This window comes from Eupeodes corollae, chromosome 2 (assembly GCF_945859685.1).
Source record: "Eupeodes corollae chromosome 2, idEupCoro1.1, whole genome shotgun sequence".
Lineage (NCBI taxonomy): Eukaryota > Metazoa > Arthropoda > Insecta > Diptera > Syrphidae > Eupeodes > Eupeodes corollae.
The window spans coordinates 102,665,973-102,686,412 of record NC_079148.1 but is presented as its reverse complement, the minus strand read 5'-3'; the positions used below and the strand labels follow the sequence as shown (position 1 = coordinate 102,686,412).

The window sequence follows — 20,440 nt, the reverse complement described above, 5'->3', positions numbered from 1 at the left end:
CTCACAAATTGTTGAGGATGGTTTTTCTCTTACTCATTAATACATTTTTAATGTACCGGTACCCAAGAAACTTTGAAGAACATTTCTGAACTATTAAATCTCCTGCACGGTAGGTCGATTTATGTTCGCTTTGTCTGAATTTATTAGCTCATATTTTCCCGATAACGGAAAACGTTTTCGAGAGAGAGTGAACAAACAAAAAATATAATTTAAAATGGTCAGTAATTTCGGTGCATTTGATTTTTTACATATTGACTTCCAAAGAATTAACTTTGAAAATAATGAAGCTCTAAATCGAGTCGAGCACACGAATGGCACTTGAAAATAATATTGTGTCCAAATTTAAAAACGAAAATGACTACTTGTAGGTAAAAGTGACAAACATAATTCAAGTCCAAAATATTTGTAAACACAGAACAATGGGTCATATGCAAAAAGATGAGTTTAAGCTCTTTACTCACTTTTCTAAGAACTTTTTTAGAGTAGCATTCAAAACAAAATAAAGAGAACGAGATCGATCTCAAGCTGTGAGTTCGAACTCAAAGTGTTGAGATCGATCTCTCTACGAAAGCTCTATATGCGAAAGTTCTAGTTTTGATATGCAAAAAGATGAGCAAACAATTGATTGCATGAGATCGATCTCACAAATTGTTGAGGATGGTTTTTCTCTTACTCAATTAATAAACAACTATCAAAATGGCTGAGTTTCTGGGTCTGGCTCAGTCTCAAAACTCAATATTTTAAGCTTTTGCTATCATTGCTATGCAAAATCGTTTTGAGACAAAACTAACTAATATGTGATCGATCTCATTTTGGAGATCTATCTCATTAGAGACATTTGCGTATGCAGAAAGAACGCATTATCTCATTTAAATGAGGTAAAGCTTATAAAATGTTGAGACTGCAAATTAGTTGTCTCAGGAACCGCAATGGCTGAATATTTAAATTTGTTTGCTCCTGTTGAGTCAACATGAAATTTTAAGAATCTTTATAGGTTTACCCCAATGCAAGTCTTATTTGTTTCTTGAGGCGGTCGATTAACAAATAAGAATAAGATAATGGTGTTTTTACGATTTGTTGGTGATCCTGGCTTTCAAAGCGGTTTTGGCGAAGATTTTGGAATCATTCAAAGCACAGTTTCCAGGATTATTGTCAAAGTAGCTGAGAAAATTGTAATTAGGAAAGAGGAGTGGATCAAGTTTCCCAATACGGTAGAGGATAAAGATGCTGCAAAGAAATAAATAATTTAAATAATAAAAATAATTTGGCTTAGAAAATATAAATTTCCATCCTGTATTGGAGCAATTGATTGTACTTATGTGCGAATAAAGAAACCTTCGATACATAGCGATGAATTTATAAATAGAAAAAGTAGGTAACACAAGCTTAGTGAATTTAAAAGTATTTATATTTTTTTAGGTTTTCACTAAATAAATATTCAAGCGACATGTGACAGAGGAGAAATGCTTACAAGTGTGGACATTTCATGGCCAGGATCGGTGTACGATTCGAGAATCTTAAAGAATTCGGATATATACCAGACTCTCCTTGAAAGTTCAACAAGTGTACTAATTGGCGACGAACGCTATGGACTAACTCCATTTTTAATGACTCCGTATCGGAATCCGGTCAGTGCCGCCGAAGTTAATTTTAACTATATTTTTACAAAACAGGGAGTCACCATTGAAAGGGTGTTTGGGCAGCTCAAACAAAAATGTTCATGTAACGCCCCAAAAGTTATTTTAGCGTGTTTTATTTTACATAACATTTCAAGAGCATTCCAAGGTGCCGATGAAAATACGAATGAAAATGATCAAGAGGAAGCTGCAAATAATACTTCCAGGAGAGATATTTTGCTCAGTGAGGCTGGTCAGAGAAAAAGAAATGAAATTGCGATGATTTTGCTTAATCAAAATGGTTAACAGTTATTCATTAATCATAATATTTAAAAATAAAAAGAAAACATAATCTACTTTTTTAAGAGTTTTATTTAAAAATCTAAAATCTATTTCACACAGGGCTATAGCGCTATCTTAAAAAGTATTTAAGGGATTCTCCCCTGCATTATTACATCTGAACCAAATAAAAAAAAAAAGAAAAGAAAATCATTTAAAGATGATATTGAAATTTCAGAATCCGTCAAAAACACTTTTTGGAGTTTTTTTAAAATCATTATTACTGAGATCAAATCTGCTTAAAATAAGTTCAACCGTTGTTTCTGTTTGGCCATGTGAGCATGGTAAACGAAAGTTTTCGGACTAAAATTCCTTATTAAACTTTGTTGCTAAAAGTACTACTTTAAACTGATGATTGGGCCAAGAAGCAGTACAAATTCATCAACTTTTGACAAATGCACGATCCATGTTGGGGGAGTTGTGTTCATTTGAGCCAAAATAATATACAGTTAAGTTGTATACATATGTAAAGATTTAATTTTAAGATTTGTTAGTTATTTAACGATATTCACAAAAAACCGGTTTGCTTTCAAAAAATAAACATTTTCGTTTTCAAAAAATACGGAATTTGGAAAAACTTTAGTATTATGTAAGAACTTTTCTTAAAGAAAGAGCAAATACTGAGGTTCTTAGGAAGACACCTTGATCGCCTTTAATTTCCTAAAACTCCATCTAATTTTTGTTGACACACATAAATAGTGTAACGCTTTCTTAAAATGTTGTTTTCTTTCAAAATTGCTTTAATATTAAAAACAAAAATCTTAACATATTGAAGAAATTTACTTTTTAAAGTGAATTTGCTTTGGATGCTCTAGAACTAAAATTTAAACAAGAATTTCAAGAATATACATAAATGCCTCAAAAACAGTAAAGTTAAAAAATTAATGACTAATTAAAAAACATACTGAACATTTCATAGTTTTTCAGAAGAGATTCTGCAACGTGTAATTTTTGTGCGCCACACTTAAGTTTTTTCCCAACTTATGTGTTTACCAAAATTTGTTTTTATTTATTTGGAGAAATTATTTACCTAATATCACTTATTTCCTTAAATTGTAATTACTGGAAATATAGTTTTCCGTCGCCTTTTTTGGTCGCTGTAATTTTTGCAGTGAAACAATTAAGTTAAAGAATAAGGCAGCAACCCCTGCCGAAACGTTAGGAAAGTTAATGTAACTTAATTGTTTCATTCTTTTCATTATTTTTCAGTTTTTTTTACTTCTTTAATATTCAATTTTTTTTTAAATTCCTATAAAACTGTATTTTTCAAGAAATTGTCCCCTAGCATCAGCTCCAATCTACGTAAGAAGATTGATTACGATAGTATTTATAGACTCCCATAAATTGAGTCCGAAAAAATTCGTCAAAAAAAGAGCCAGAAAATGCATATCATTGTTTTATTTTCGAATAGAAAAGATCACATTTTTCTGCGAAACTTTCTCATTAGTTCTGGGTTGCTTCATGTATATTTTTGAAGCGTTCTTCGCATTTATAAAAATTCCAACCAGAACAAAATATATTATTTTCGTAACACGTTTCAACACAATTTCAAACATTTCTGCATGAAACTTCTAAAATGGCATATTTAGAAAACTGTTGGAACCTTGCAATGCTTTCATTAGTAGTTACACCATATCTTGCTAAACAACAGAAATTCTAAAATAAACAAAATTTGGAATATCGAGTTTTTCAACAATCATTTTTGTATTTTCCGACATTTTGCTTATTAACGTAGTCTAAGATGTTAAAACAGGCTTCATCACTTAAGATTATTCTTCAATGAAAATCAGAATAGTGTTGATGCATTTCAAGGACACAATCAGCGAAAATACGATGTTGGTGGTGAACCCCTGATTTGAGTTCTTTTGATAATTGAACTTAAAAAGTATAAAAATATAGGCACCTTAGTCTTTGTGCTAAAAAGAATGTAATTTCGGTTGTGGAATGCATAATTCTAAAAAAAGAGGTTGTAGGTTTTCGTGTTTTGTTTAAAAAGTTGTGAGTTGAATTATTCTTAAATATAACCAGCAATATTTTGCATTTATAGGGGTTTTCGATTGTTTTGGTGACATCTGTCTAATCGTTTTTTTATTATACAGTTGTTTAAGTCATATCATCAAAGTTACACGACTAAACAGCACGTTCAAATTTTAAAACTTTATTATCAAAATGAGTGTTCGCTAACGCTAAAGGAGGAGCATTGTGACCATTTTACGGTAAAAGTGGTGGTCCTTAACAGGCGACTTTTCATAGTTTGGTGGACAAATTTGAGACGACTGGTTCAGTAAACGATCAGCCAACATCAGTATGTTCAAGGAACGCAAGATTGGCTCTGAAAATCGCCGCGGCGGTGAACGTGTACAGCAGAATCCGAGGCAGTCTATCCCTCACCGTGTCGTCGGGACTTGGGCCTACATCCGTAAAAGATCCAACTAACCCAGTTACTCAAAATTCATAACCATAGACAACGCCGTTTAATTGCTGTCTGGGCTTCGAATCGTTTGAAAGAGGACCTCAATTTTGGCCCAAAAACCGTCTTTATTGACGAGGCACAAGTAAAATTGCCGATATGGGACGACACCAACCAACGCGAGGTTCACCAGCTGATAATGTATTCTCAAAAAGTTACCGGCCGGCTGCTTAATTGGTCCGTACATTTTTGAAACCGACCTTAGAGAGGCGGTTACTGTCAACAGCGACAACATGGCCCAAATGGAACCATATGAACCCAGACGACATGTGGTTAAAGCAGACGGCGCTAGGTGCCACACAACAAATGCATCGATTGACATTTTTATCATATGCCCGCCTTTATTGAAAAACCCTTTATTAAGGGTATTTAAAATTGATTTAATTGACCTTTTTATCCACTCGGCTTCACCAAAGGGAAAGTATTGTACTGTACGTCTAGTGTTGTTCTGCCCAATACTGAAGCCGAAACTGAACAATATATTTTTTGTATTTCTTGACTTCAATGTCAATAATCTTTTAGTTTCGAAAAAAAAACAACAATAAGAAAATCTTAAGAGTTAGGGTGAATCAAGTTCCATGTTTTCGTGCTAATTGGATGAAACGAAGACATGCGCTCCTTTAAGTGAATTACATGATAGATACCTGTACGTTAAAATTCGTCAAGGAAGTTGAATATAATATTCTTCAACAACTCGGAAATGGCAAACACCGTATTAAGCTTTACAAAAGCTTTAGATGGCCTGTTAGCTTGTCGATATCACTAGAAGCAGCTGGCCCAATGGCCAATACAGTCTTGGAACTGGGTTCGATTTGTGTGCGACCAGCGTTGTGGATGACGCAACATACCAGACCATTTGCTTCAGCAGATCTACGGATTGTCTGGAGTTCTCTTTCACTTTCTACCTTTAAAGCTATTTTAGCACAACCAGTTCGTTCCCATAAGCGTTCGAGATTTGGTTTATGTCTCATTGATTTTTGGTAAGCTCCAACAGCTTCATGTCCGCATTTGGACCCTATGTTGCCCTTTCCCATCTTGAGGTCGTTTCGCACTACAATGAACATTTTGTAGTTATCTGAGTAGTCTGAAAAGGACATCGCTCCAGCAGAACTAGCTTCGTCTTTGGAACAACCATCTTTATCATCGCCAGCTTCTGTAATGTGCTTCTTGATGGCATACTTATAGCCTACGAAAAATGAGAGGAGCACAGCCAAACCATTGATGACTTGAGTAGTGTCGACGAGTTTACCATCGCCACCCATCATGTTTTTTTGTTCCTTAAAACTGAGACAAGTTATAGGAAGATGCTTATTTTTCTTTAAATAATTCGGGAAGGCTGGTCTGCAAAGCAATGTTGCTTTGCAAAGGACCTTTTATAAGTTTGTTGGAATTCTTTCACGACACCGAGTGGCGAGTCTCTTGAATTCACACAAGAAGTCAGCACGTCTGTATGCCTCTCAAGATGACAGTTAAGGAGTTAAGTAGAGTATGTTAGCGTCAGAAAAGAAATCCAAGCGTTCTTAAGATCGTTTAGAGTCGAAAAAACTGTGGTAGATCATTTTCAATATTTTGAAAATTTTTGTGGCCTCGAAATCTCAACTTATATTTTGATCAGTTTCAAAATTTAGTACAGTTTTAAAAATAAGATTTTCTGCACTTTTTATACATTTATTGCAAAAGCTTCAAAATTAAAAGCAAAATATTTAGGTTAAAAACAAAAATTGCACATTTCGTTAAAACCATCGTAGCTGTTATAAAGTTTTATACTCTATTTAAATTATAACCCACTTGAAAATGACCGAAATTCCTTAAAACATATCATTAAAAAAGAAACAATAAAACTTAAATGAAACTAACCTCAGAGCAGATGTACAAATCTTCAAGTTGTTTGTTGGTATAAAAAGATTATCTTTTATCTCAAAAACTATTTTAAGTCTCTATATTCTTGTTTTAAAGACAATGCAACAAAACTTTTTCTGGCACTTGTTTTAAGACAACATATGACACACAATGAATTAAATGTACCTTTGTCTGCTTACAATTTACGAAAATAGTTTTATAGGGTTTGTCATCAACTTTATTTTCTATTCCTCTAGCAGGTCCAAGTTCCAGTTCCAGTTCCTAACATCACATGAATATATGCAGGGACAGTTAAGGTCCGTCCACTTTCTCAAATAAACACCCGACAACCCACAAGCTATAACAACCAACAACAAAAACATCTACATTCAAAGTGAATCTCCATTTAAATGGAACTCTCTGGGTCCTTCTAATGGATTTTCTTCTTTACACATCATATTCATGCAAGGACGATGATGATGACAAAACAACGTAGTTCTTTTATACGCACTTACAACTACAATACCATATATACCGAACATACAGAGAGAAAGGCTCTGACTCTGGGTCTAGCTCTAGCTGTGTGACTCTGGGTCCAAACAACTTTAGTCATGTTTCAAAACAGCATTATTAATTCTTCTTTTGGTCCTGTCATTATCATCATCGTTGTCTTTTTAAATAATTCAATTGTCCTTAAGCTTAATCCCTGTTTACTGTGTCTGATGTCGTTGTCCCACCGCAGAGCAGCACGTGTCTGGAGTTGAGATCTACCTGGACTTGGGTGCCTGGATAGGGAATACTACTCCTAGGTAAACATACATACGTAGAGGTAGGTAAGGTAGATTGTAAAGGTAGTGGGTATTGGATTAAAATTGTCCTGTGCGGGTAATGATCTTCTGGATTATATTGTACGTACGCCTACACCTGGTGGTCTTGTTTAACGAGCAATTTTCTATCGTTTAAGTCCTAAAACAATGGACAGGCATCATTTTAATGGAAAGGAGCTGAGCATTATGACTATGACTAGCTGTTGCGTTGGGTTAGTTAATGTTGGGTTGGGATGGGTTAGGGTTTGGTTGTGTAAAGTAAATCTTTTCCTATACCTTTAGATAGACCTGACAAGCTGTGTGGTATAGAAGGAACAATGTGAATTATAAGGATCGAAGTTGCAGTGTATTACTTTCACGTCAGCCACTGGCTATTTGTGGATACTTGGAATCGATTTATGAGGTGACATTTTCCATTTATATATACACCTACAATCTGAAGCATACACTTCCGTCTACCCTCCCCCCATCAGATTATAAGTTTTATATTGATGTTGTTATTGTTAGTGGTTAAAGTGTATAGTGGTGGTTGTGATGGATGTTGATGTTGGTGCGGTGGTATTTTGTAAAGGTAGACCCTTAAAGAAGAAATGAAAGTTGGTCCTTTGGTAAATTGATTGGTTTTAAAATCGAATGGAACTTTTAATGGAGATTACCAGTAGTTCTTGGTATAAGTTAATTGATTAAAGAATTTTCGGTAAGGAATGTAAGGTAAATTTATCGGATGCAGGAACACTTTGCAACGTAAACGCAGCATGTGATAGGCAAGCAATTATGGAAAATTAAATTTACTTTGCATGTACACATATCTTGGTATGCTAAGGAACTGTCTGTGGACATTGATGGAGTAAACTTATTTCCGGTCTCGAAAATTATAAAAGTGAAATATAATTACAAAAATAAAAGAGCGTAGGGCGAAAAGGAAAAGAAAATGGTTTTCTGGAAAACCAAATTTAATGAACACAACTGTTTTGAAGAAGCTCAAAAAAGGACTCGAGATGCCAACCATCACTCAAATTGATAATATTGTATTTTCAAGACGAAAAAACAACTTACACTCATTAATCCGTTTTTGTATTAATTTGCAAAATGTTAGTCTTATAAAAAAAGTCAGTGACTATAGAAAAAACAACTTACACTCATTAATCCGTTTTTGTATTAATTTGCAAAATGTTAGTCTTATAAAAAAAGTCAGTGACTATAGAATTAAAAGAAGCAAGAATTCAACGACGACGATCAGGGGAACATTGTAGTAGAACCACAGTCGATGCTAAGAATATGGAAAGATCACTTCTCCAAACTATATAACGGCGATGACGAACCGAATTCCGCTGTAAGGGAGATTGAACCACTCAACCTCGGCGACCCAGATCAACAATTCCGCCTACCCGACCTTGACGAAGTGAAGATAGCTATATCCACTATCGACCAAATATTCACACTACGGCAGATTTTGGAAAAAACCCAGGAGCTTCAAATCGATACCCACCATCTCTTTATCGATTTTAAAGCCGCGTATGAGAGCATCTATAGGGAAGAGCTCTACAGAGCAATGTCTAGTTTTGGCATCCCTGTCAAACTTATCCGTTTGTGCAGAATGACGATGGAGAATGCACGCTGCTCTATCAAGGTCAGAAAAGATCTCACCGACGCCTTTGATGTCAAAAAAGGTTTTAGACAAGGAGATGTACTGTCATGCGACTTCTTCAACATCGTTCTGGAAAGAATTGTGCAAAACTCAACTATCAACACTAGAGGCACAATCTTCCAAAGGTCCATCAAATTACCCGAATACGCAGATGATATTGACATAATTGGAAGATCAAAGCGTGATGTCAGTGGAGAGCGTTTTTTGAGCATTGCGACGGAAGCGAAGAAGATGGGTTTAGTGGTCAATGAGGGCAAGACCAAGTATATGCTGTCATCAAAAAAGGACATTGAACAACTACGTCTTGGATAAAACGTCACCATGGACAGCTTAAATTTTCGAGGTACTATCACAGACAACGACACCAATGCTGAAATCAAACGTAGAATAACTCTTGCAAATCGCTGCTTCTTTGGACTTAGAAGGCAATTGAGAAGTAAAGTCCTCTCTCGAGCATCTAAAATCATCATCTATAAGACACTCATCATCCCAGTTCTCATTTATGGCGCTGAGGCCTGGACCCTGTCAAAGAAAGATGAGAGCGTCTTAGGATGCTTCGAGAGAAAAATTCTTCGGGTGATTTTTGGTCCCGTACGCATAGAAGGAGAATGGAGGAGAAGGGCTGTATAGCGACACTGACCTAGTTAGCAGATGGACATCAAGGCTTCAGTCCGGAAGGTCTTCGAATCCAATCCTGGCGCAGTAGAGGAAGACCGCGACTCAGGTGGCGCACCCAGGTGGGAGAGGACCTCAACCAACTTGGCGTGCGAAACTGGAGACAGCTAGCTAGGGACCGAGCTGGCTGGAGACGCTTGTTGGTTGAGGCCCAGGTCCGCCCGGACTGTAGCGCCACCTTAAGTAAGTAAGTTATTTAAAATCTCGACAATAACAATCCCACTTATTAAAATCCCGTCAAATAGCTACAATGCCGATATTATACAAAATACATGCACAAAACTAAATAGCAATAATTGTCATAGGTTTTTATGTTAAATTACTTGACTAAAAATATAATAATATTTGTTTTGTTTTTATTGTACATAAACATTCATTTTCGATTTAAAAATTAAATCTTACACAATCAATATGTATTTTCGGGATTATGAGAAGCAGGATTTTGAAAAACTGGATTTTAAAAAGCAGGAATATAAAAACCGGGATATCAAACTTAACCCTTTTTTTGATTACTTCTTAATGACGTTGGTCTTATACGAAATTAATATATTCGACTTAGAAGTCTAAACGTAACAACAAAAATCATTTTTTACAAATTGTATGCATGAATTTTTTACCAAATTTGCGTAATATTTCTTGTGGATTTTATTTTTTTATGAAAAAAGAACTGTTGGGTTTTTATGAAAAAAAACTACTGAATATCGAAAACAATATTTTCTGTGAAATTAAAAAATGTTTGAAGACAATATTTTTAATTTTTTAAAAACTATTTGAGTCGATAGTAAATTTTTACCAACTTTTATACATTTTTTTTTAGGTTTCTATTTTTTATAAAAAACCTGTCAATTCTATTTTTCTCAAAATTTTATCAGATGTCAAAAACTTAATTTTTCGTTGCACAAAATTGTTTTGGAGATGTAATCATATTTTAGTCGCAAAATTTTGGAGTTGACAATTTTTTTTTTTCAGTTTTTTTGATTTATAAAAAACCGTTAAATGAATTTTTTTCAAAAAAATATACTTCTTTGATATCACGTTACAATATATTATATAACATTTAATTCAAGTCTCTTGCGTTTTTAATTCGTAAGATATTTAGGGTGAACCAAAATGTTCACCTTTTTTCAAACTGCAAAGGTAAAAAAACCACCTACGCAATTTTCTTGAAAGCCCTTTCTGCATCTTTCTGCCTTATTATCTGTATAACAACATTTATTTGAAACCGATATCTCTTCTGGCTCTTGAGCTATGGACGACGAAAAAAACGTCGCGAACGTAAGGATGTACAAACGTACGTACACACGCGCGCAAAGACATCTTTCTTAAAATCTTTTATTTCTACTCTAGGGACCTTGAAACGTCGAGCAATGTCAAAATTTTCAATTTGACAAATCGGACCCATTACAATAACTTCCTATGGGAAGTTAAAAATAAACGATTTTTGTGGGTAAAATTGTAATCTTTAATTGTGAATTACAATTCACATTTCGTAAAAACTACCCCTCCCGGCTAATAGGGAGGACATATACCCCCAATCCCATACCATTCTTTTCTTTTTTTGGCTCAATCCTCTAACTCTGTCTATTTTTGATATTTAAGTATAATTTCCATTGTTCCACAAAATTATAAAAAATACAAAGAAGCCAGAAATATTTCAGATTTTTTTCTTATTTTTTTCAGAGTTCGAGGTCGAAATCTTGGGTTATTAAACAGGCCAACATCATGAACAGGATGCCAAAACATCAGAATTACCGGATTAAAAGAATGGTATAAAGTACAACATTATGAAGGTATGTATAGTTATCAGTCATTTTGTAATGAATGTTTTGAAAAAAAAGACTCTTGAAAGCAATATACATACTTTTTCTAGTATAGCTTCGGAAGCGATAAGAACAATTTTTATGTCACATTAAGAATTTCTTCATTTTTTCTCTTGAAATTTTTGAACAAAGAGATAGGTCAAAAATAGTTTGTATGGATTAGGGTCTACGAACACACCCTTTTAAAAATGTAAAAAGTATTTTATTTGAACATATATTTTTTAACCCCATTTTACCGTTACTATCACAAATAACCCATATGACTTTTCGTATCTATGTTTTATTAAAAAAACAATTTGAAATCCTTCTCTGTTAATTTTAGAGCCTTAGAAAATTTCATTGTGGCCGGAAGATGGCTAGTTTATGTTACAAATGCTGAAGTAGTGTGAATGTAAAAATTAGTTTAAAGAAAAACATTTCTCGAAACCCATAAGCTTTTTTAGTACAAACTAAAAAAATACTGCAATGTCCCAAAGGCAGTAAAAATTTTTGGTCATTTGTAAAAAATATGAGGAATTCTTCCTCTTCCTCGGTTCCTACGCTCGTTATGAATGACACTCCATTTGTTAGCTCTTTAGAGAAAGCAAATCTCTTTGCTAAGCAGTTCGCCACCAATTCAACTCTGCCAGTGAGTGTTATGACTCCGCCTGTACTTGAGCGAGTTAATGATTCTATGGGGCATATCTTTTATCGCACTCGTACTGTAGCGAGAGTCCTAAAAGATCTTAACATACACAAATCTGCTGGTCCGGATGGTATACCCGCTATTGTATTGTTGAAGAGGTGTTCTTCATCGCTGGCAAAACCATTGCGCAAGCAATGTCCTACTCCTCAGGTCTCATTCCGAGCAGATGGAAAACCGCAGCCTATTCCCAAAAAGGCGAATCTTCCTCACCGTCTAATTATCGACCGATTGCACTTACGTCCCTTCTTTCCAAGGTCATGGAAACGCTGATTAAGCTCAAGAAATATCTTGAAGAACGGAAGCTTCTTAATGACCGACAGTATGGCTTTCGTAGCAATAGGTCCACTGGTGATCTCATGGTTCATCTCACCGAACAGTGGAACAAATCTTTACATAGTTTTGGAGAAAGTAAGATTATTGCACTAGATATTTCAAAAGCATTTGATAGGGTTTGGCATCAGGCTCTCTTATCGAAAATACGTGCTTTCGGTTTGCATGAATCCCTCCTTCATTGGATTAGTAAATACCTTTCGAATCGTTCAATACAAGTTGTATTGGACGGATTCAAGTCTGAAAACCACAAAATAAATGCTGGTGTACCCCAGGGCTCTGTTCTATCTCCAACACTCTTTCTCATTTTTATTAATGATCTCCTGTCAGCAACATCTAATCCAATACATTGTTTCGCTGACGATAGAACTCTTTGCTTTTCATATTCGTTTTCAGATTCACACCCCTCTTCTTCGGATGTGGAACTGCAACGACAAAATATGAAAAGCTCATTAAATTCCGACCTAAACAGCATTGTACAATGGGGAATAAGAATCCGCGTGGTATTTAAGGCTTCGAAAACGCAATGCTGTCTTGTATCGTTAAAGCGAAATATACCCCCTGCCATTATTCATAAATTTCACTTGCATCGAGGAAACTGAACATCTGGATATTCTTGGTATGTGTATCACCAACCACCTTTTGTGGAACGATCACATACGCGATGTCGCCAAAAATGCCGCAAGATGTTTGGGTTTTCTAAGGCGATGCAAGAAGTTTTTCTCCCCCTCTGATCTGGCTGTTATTTACAAGACTTATATACGTCCAAAGCTTGAGTATAACTCCCATATCTGGGCTGGTGCTCCTGCAACTTACTTAAGCCTCTTGGACAGTATTGAACGTATAGCATTTAGACTGATTGGTGATATTACCATCATAAGATCATTTACGTCACTTGAACATCGTCGAAATGTTTCTTGTCTCACCCTCTTTTACCGTTATTTTAATGGTTTATGCTCTAGAGAAATAGCCAGCTGCATTCCTTCCCTTTAACAGTTCAACCGTAATACTCGCGCTTCTAGGAATGCTCATCAATATACCCTCGAGCCCATCTTCGGTATTACTGTCAAGTACAGAGATTCGTTCTTTAGCCGTAACTTGCGAATGTGGAATACCTTGCAACACTCTGTCTTTCCCAGCTATTGCAATATTAAGGAATTCAAAACCAATGTGCACCGGCATCTCCTTTCAAACCCTCTCTCCCTTTCCTAGTGCTCACACTGTGTCTACATAATAAGGGTAATATATAACCTTGAGTGTGCGCTTATTATAAAAAAAAACTACTTTGCAAGACGGTTTAAAGTTATAAGTTCCTCACAAATTTTATTTGAGAGTCTTATTTTGCTGTAATGTGTGCAACTTATATAACTCCTTTTGTCGCGAATCTAATTTGTATGCAATTCAATCACATGGCGGTTTATAAAATAAACATTACAATAACATGCCACATTTAGTCGTGTGAGTCGTGACCCACAAAAGGGGTAATACGTGTGAGCTAGCCATGCATTTTATTTTTTAAGCCCAAATCCCTCCCAATAATTATGTTGCGCAATTTTTAATTCAAGTATTCTTGTGGTATTTATAATTATTTACCTATTTCTACCCTTTGATTTCACAAAACGCCTCAATTACACCGCAAGCAATCAAGTAATTTTGCAAAGAACCCCTCTATAACATTAAGTGCACTCCTAAAAGTTTCACAAGCTATTGAGTAATTTTTTTGTTTTTTTTTTCTTTGTTATTGTAACTGCAATGAAATCAACTAATTGCTTTAATGGAATAAATTAAACTTTAATTTGACTAACACAACAAAAAAAGAACTTATAATGCATCCCTTAAAATATTAGATCCGTTCATCTGCATGCTAACCTATAAGTAAATCCACATCCATACTTGTATATATTGAAGTCTCTATAATTATCGTTAACTCCAATTCATGATCCAGGTAATTGTTATAAGGTTTGATTGCATAATACACCTACAACATTGCACAACAAAACTCAGAAACCTATACTTTTGAGAATTATTCCACATAAGTTGAACATGGGAAGCAATATGTTTGTGCAGAGCAGTTTATCCTACTGAAGTAGTGGCGCTTCATTTGATACCATAAGTGTTGAATGAAGCGAATTCCATGCAACTCAATTCAAAGTTATAGTATAGATATAAAATAACAGAACAATAATTTAAATCTCAATCAGAATAAATGGGAAATAGTTATATTTTAATTTGTCTAGAAGCATGTGAGTTGTGAATGTTTAAGTATGAAGAGTTATTTGAAGCAGAAATTCTGTTTGAAAATTATAAATTAGTAAACTTGAATAAACATTACCTAACTATTTATGTACCTCATGCTCTTAAGTATAGATATCTAGAATGAGTATTTATTAATAAGAAGAAGCACTTCTCTACATAAAGGTTTTAAATTGAAGATGATTTATGATGATGTATGTGGTGAGAAATTTTCAGTGTAAATTATATTATGGTATATACCAGAAAAGATAAGTCCTACATACAATTGAGTACAAACAAGCTTAGAGATTCGAATGAAATTTATCAAGTACAAAAGTATCGGATTTGCATTTCATCTTAAGCCTTAAAGTTTCTTAACCATTATTGAACACTTAAGATCCATGAATGCTATGGAACTGCCCGTTTTTAAATACTCGTTCAAAGCATTTATAGAACTTAAAATGTTGACTTTTATCGAAGTTTCAAATTGTTTAAAATTTAAATCAATTGCTTTCAAAATGCATAACTAACTTTTTTGTAAAGAGGTAAAATGTTTATAAGAATTTAATTCGCACGTTTGGTTACAAACATTAAGACCTACAAAACGTACCTATAAAAAAGTTTCTTGAATCGAAAATCTCGAGGGTGGACCTCCAAAAAGAGGTTTAATATTTCAAAAAAAAAATCTATGAATGGAATACCAGATATAAGGTTACATTGCTAAATCCCTTTTATTTTCCCGCGTGTTAAAGGAAAATCAAAACAGCACATAAATATATTCCAAGGACAAATATAATTGACTTTAGTTGGTAAGCTTTTCACAATCAAAAGAAACAAAAAGTACCCAACCATAACGCTAAATACTTACTAACTTAAGGTAGCGCTACAGTCCGGGGCGGACCTCAACCAACATGCGTCTCCAGCCAGCTCGGTCCCTAGCTAGCTGTCTCCAGTTTCACACACCAAGTTGGTTGAGGTCCTCTCCCACCTGGTTGCGCCACTTGAGTCGCGGTCTTCCTCTACTGCGCCGTCCCTCGGGATTGGATTCGAAGACCTTCCGGGCTGGAGCGTTGATGTCCATCCGCTCTACATGACCCAGCTATCTAAGCCGTTGGACTTTAATTCTGCTAACTAGGTCAGTGTCGCTGTACAGCCCGTACAGTTTGTCGTTATATCTTGTCCTCCATTCTCCATCTATGCATACGGGACCAAAAATCATCCGAAGAATTTTTCTCTCGTAGCATCGTTAGACTCTCTCATCTTTCTTGACAGAGTCCAGGCCTCAGCGCCATAAATGAGAACCGGGATGATGAGTGTCTTATAGATGGTGATTTTAGATGGTCGAGAGAGGGCTTTAATTATCAATTGCCTTCTAAGTCCAAAGAAGCAGCGATTTGCAAGAGTTATTCTGTGTTTGATTTCAGCACTGGTGTCGTTGTCTGTGTTTATAGCGGTACCTAGCTAGACAAAGTCCTTAACTACCTCAAAGTTATAGCTGTCCATGGTGCCGTTTTGTCCAAGACGTCGTCGTTCAGTGTTCTTTTTTGATGACAGCATATACTTGGGCTTTCCCCTAATTGACCACTAAACCCATCTTCTTCGCTTCCGTCGCAATGCTCAAAAACGCTCCAGTGACATCACGCTTTGATCTTCCAATTATGTCAATATCATCTGTGCCTCTGAAGTTGACAGTTGAGTTTTGCACAATTCTTTCCAAAACGATGTTGAAAAGGTCGCATGACAGTGTATCGCCTTGTCTAAAACCTTTTTTGAAATCAAATGCATCGGTGAGATCTTTTCCGACCTTGATAGAGTATCGTGCATTCTCCATCGTCATTCTGCACAAACGGATAAGTTCGACAGGGATGCCAAAACAAGACATTGCTCTGTAGAGCTCTCCGCTATAGATGCTGTCATACGCTGCTTTTAAATCGATGAAGAGATGGTGGGTATCGATTTTAAGCTCCTGGGTTTTTTCCAAGATCTGTGAATATTTGGTCGATAGTGGACTTTCCTGGTCTGAAGCCACACTGATAAGAACCAATCAGGTTTGACGAATGGCTTCAGACGTTCACATAATACGACAGAGAGGATCTTATACGCATTGTTAAGGAGACTGATGCCTCTGTAGTTGGCTCAATTTAGAGGGTCTCCTTTCTTGTGTATCAGGCACACTATGCTGAGGTTCCACTCATCGGGCGTGCTTTCTCCCGACGATATTTTGCAGATGAGTTGGTGCATGCTCCCTACCAAGTCATCGCCTGCTGCTTTGAATAGTTCGGCAGCGATGCTGTCAGCTCCAGCAGCCGTAACGCTGTCTATTTTTAAATGATAAATGTTAAATATCTATATTTCAAAAATAGCTAAATATTTATTAATGTTAGTTTATTATTTTAATATAGTCTTGTTAACTATATTAGATTGTTCAGCTTTTTTTTTAAACTGCTGTTGTAAAAAAGACATCCACGATATTTTCTTGAGACCCCTTTCTGCATCTTTCTGCAATATTATAGCTCATGAAGATTTATCTTCTTGTTCTTGAGCTATGAACGACGGAAAAAACGTAGCAAACGTACGTATCACGCACACAGAGACATCTTTCAAAAATATTTTCTTTCGACTTTAGGGACCTTAAACGTCGAGAAATGTCAAAATGTGTGAAAAACATGAAGTGCTCACATCTAAGCTGCAGGCAGACATCGGATGGCCTTGAGAATTATTGATAGTCACTTCAAATGCCAATATAATTGGAAATTGAAGGCATTTAAATCACACCTGTGGATATAATAGGGATAAATGGTTATAATATACGAATATTTTCACCTCGGAATTTTCCATTTAGAATAATGGTTTCGATAACATTTTTCATTAATTTTTTAGTTACTAATCGCGTTCCGTTGCACAACCGTGGTGGATTCAAATTATGAAACAGAATTACCGGAGATCGAACCTTGAGTTGTAAATTATGCGGTGGCATTCCTGGTAAATCCAATGAGTTCAAAAATTCAGTTGCATAATTTACAGCTTCGGTAGCATCTTGAGATTCAATTCGTTGGCATCCACATTTTTTGCCGCACACACATGATTTGCATATTGTCTGTGTACATCGGGAAATATCTGGTCAATGAGGGCATCTTGTGAATGAATAATCTTGCAGAAATCGACCAGTAATTTTTCCGATCCAACAGTTGTTTGGAGAATGTTTCAGCAGATGGATCTTGAAGCATTTGAAAACGCATATTTACTTTCAGTTGTACTTTTCAACTTTCATCACGTGTTGATCTCATCAGTGTACGTTGAACGCGAAATGTTTATCTGAAATCACCTGAAAAGAGTGCAGCCAAATAGTCTGTCGTTGTTTTTCTTTCAATGTCCTGTTCAACTCTTCAAACGAATGTTTGTGTGCCATAGTGTATCCATCCTAGATGATATTTGTACACTGTTTTAGCACTGTGGTCATGGATAATTGTTTTTTTTTTTATATTGCACACCGTGTCTAAGTTATTTTGAATGTTTATTGGCAGTTGAAATACTGAAGGAGCTGAGTCGCCTCCATTCAATAAAGTTGTCGCAATGGCAGAAGATGCAACAGCCAATACGATACCATTATTTTATCGTATTCAAGCAAGAATTATCGAAATAAGGAATTTTTTTCTGGTTCCACCTGGTGCATCAAAAAAAAAAAGAATCCGACTTGTCTTGCCGAAACTGCGAGCATAATTTGATAATAAATAATTCTTTGTTCTTCATTAACTATTGTAGTTCACGATTCAATTCAATGTCTATTAAATCAAATTCAGCAAAACTTTCGGCAAAAAGTGGGAACTTCAGTCGAAGATGATTTTATGGACGTACACATCCGTAGTACGTCCAATCTCAACACAGGGGCCATGCGTACTTGCCCAACGGACGTCTTAAACGTTATTTTGGATCTTCTACCAATCGTCCTTTTTATTAAATACATAGTTTCCTGCAGCGCTATTAGGCTGAAGGAATCAAACAGCTGGTTGTCAAAACCTTATGGTCACAGCAACACAACGAAATTGATTCCCTCAGATATTATCTCGGTAGACACTGACTACTGCACTCCTACTTTGAACCTTAGTAAGGGTTTTAAGGTTATTTTCCCATCGAGAGAAGATTGGGAGGATGACATCGTATCGATAGGTTTCGACCTAACCATCTTTACTGACGGCTCAAAGATGGAGTGCGGAGTTGGTTCTAGGATCTTTTCTGAATCCCTTAATGTAGCTAAATCCTTTAGACTTCCTGACTTAGCTAGCGTTTTTCAGGCTGAACTGCTGGCAATAAGGGAGGCATGTAAGATACTTAAACAAAGCTCAAAACAAAACCGAAATGCGGCAGCTGTCAAAGCCATTAACTCGGCCATATACTCATATAAATTGGTCCAGCAATGTCGCGATGAGCTTGCGATCCTGAATATTGACCTCGGTGTCACCCTGATCTGGGTTTCGGGCCATAGTAGTATCGTGGGAAATGAACGGGCTGACGAGCTAGCCAGGCAAGGATCGGCCCTTTATAGCTCACTTACGGAAATGGTTAACATTCCTCTTGACGCTATGAAGGGTAAACTCTTTACTATCTACCAACCTGAATTAAACCGAAGGTGGAGCAATTTATCCAACTGCATTATATCTAGGAAGATATGGCCCACCTATAATTAAACCCGTACAAACGATCTTCTATGCAGGCCAAGGCAAGACATAGCCAGGATTGTTGCGGTTTGTACCGGACATTAACCTATAGGAGTTCATGCAGAGAAGGTGGGTATCTCTTACAACACCTTTTGCCGTAGCTGTAGTGGCCAAAGAGAAAGTGAAACCGTAATCCATTTCCTCACCAAATGTCCTGCTTTAGCAAACACCAGAATGAAATGCTTTGGAAAAGCATTCTTTCAAGAACTTGATGAGCTATCTGAGACAAAGATTAGAGACCTAATCTTTTTTCTCAATGCGACAAAATGGCTATTTCATAATCGCTATGAAGCTTCTCTATAAATCTATCCCCTTCAATTAAAGGTCAAACGAGTTTTTGGTATCAAAACGGATCTCAGGCTAGGTTGCCTTGAGATCGCCATTTCTACCTACCTAACATACCTATGTCTCAATAAACTCACTAAAAGCCTGCAACTGATAAACATCTTTTGTGTATATGGAGGAGCAGTTTAAAATTCACAATATTTGCTCACCAAATCATAGAGACATTCCAGGAAATTTCAAAGCTGACGAACTTGCAAAAACTGGAATAGCATTACCTTTGATGGCAAAAATTGCAACATCGGTATACCAGTAGCTACTTGACAACTTATGCTAAAGCATAACACCATAACATAGAAAAAATGTTACTTTTGTGTTTTCACTGTGTACTGATGGAGAAAATATGGTGGTTACTATACTAACCACCATGAATGTTGTGTGTTTCTGGTCACAGTCCAAATGAAATTTATACATGTAAATATAATTGCTGATATTGATTTTTTACAGTATGTCGCGCCGCCGGCTACAAGGAAGAGAAACTTTTGAATATTTGTTGGAAGAAACGACAGTTTTTGTAGTGACCAGGATGACGGAAAAGAAAGAGACGATCAGCTTAGTCCACTTTTGTTAAGGGATTTAATAGGAGAAGTTCCCAATTATGACTTTGATTCCGATGATGATCTCCCTTTATCATACTTAGTTCAGTGAAATCCTAATGTTACAGAGTCCAACACCGTGAATGTAAATAGACCAATGACACTAGCTCCAAAGTGGAAGAAAAATTATAGAATGGACACACCTGGTGAGTTTTCGGAAAGTGTGGGAATATCTGATGAAACTCTGGGCATGGAGAATGTTGCCCTTCTTTGACTATTTCGGCTATTTTGGACAGAACATTTACAAAACATTTTATGTTTTTAAACTAACCTTTACGCAACTCAATCTGGAAAACCTTATACACC

General features: G+C 35.9%; 2 protein-coding genes across 5 annotated transcripts in view; both read right to left on the bottom strand.

Moving 5' to 3' along the window:
• The window catches only part of LOC129948485 (axotactin), a 223,923-nt gene that overhangs the window by 168,985 nt on the left and 34,498 nt on the right, over positions 1 to 20,440 (bottom strand). The gene's annotated exons all lie outside the window — the stretch shown is intronic.
• LOC129948487 (probable peptidyl-tRNA hydrolase 2) lies at positions 4,914 to 5,838 on the bottom strand. Its single transcript, XM_056059502.1, has one exon. The coding sequence runs from the start codon at positions 5,688 to 5,690 to the stop codon at positions 5,148 to 5,150; it is 543 nt and encodes a 180-aa protein (XP_055915477.1). The 5' UTR covers positions 5,691 to 5,838; the 3' UTR covers positions 4,914 to 5,147.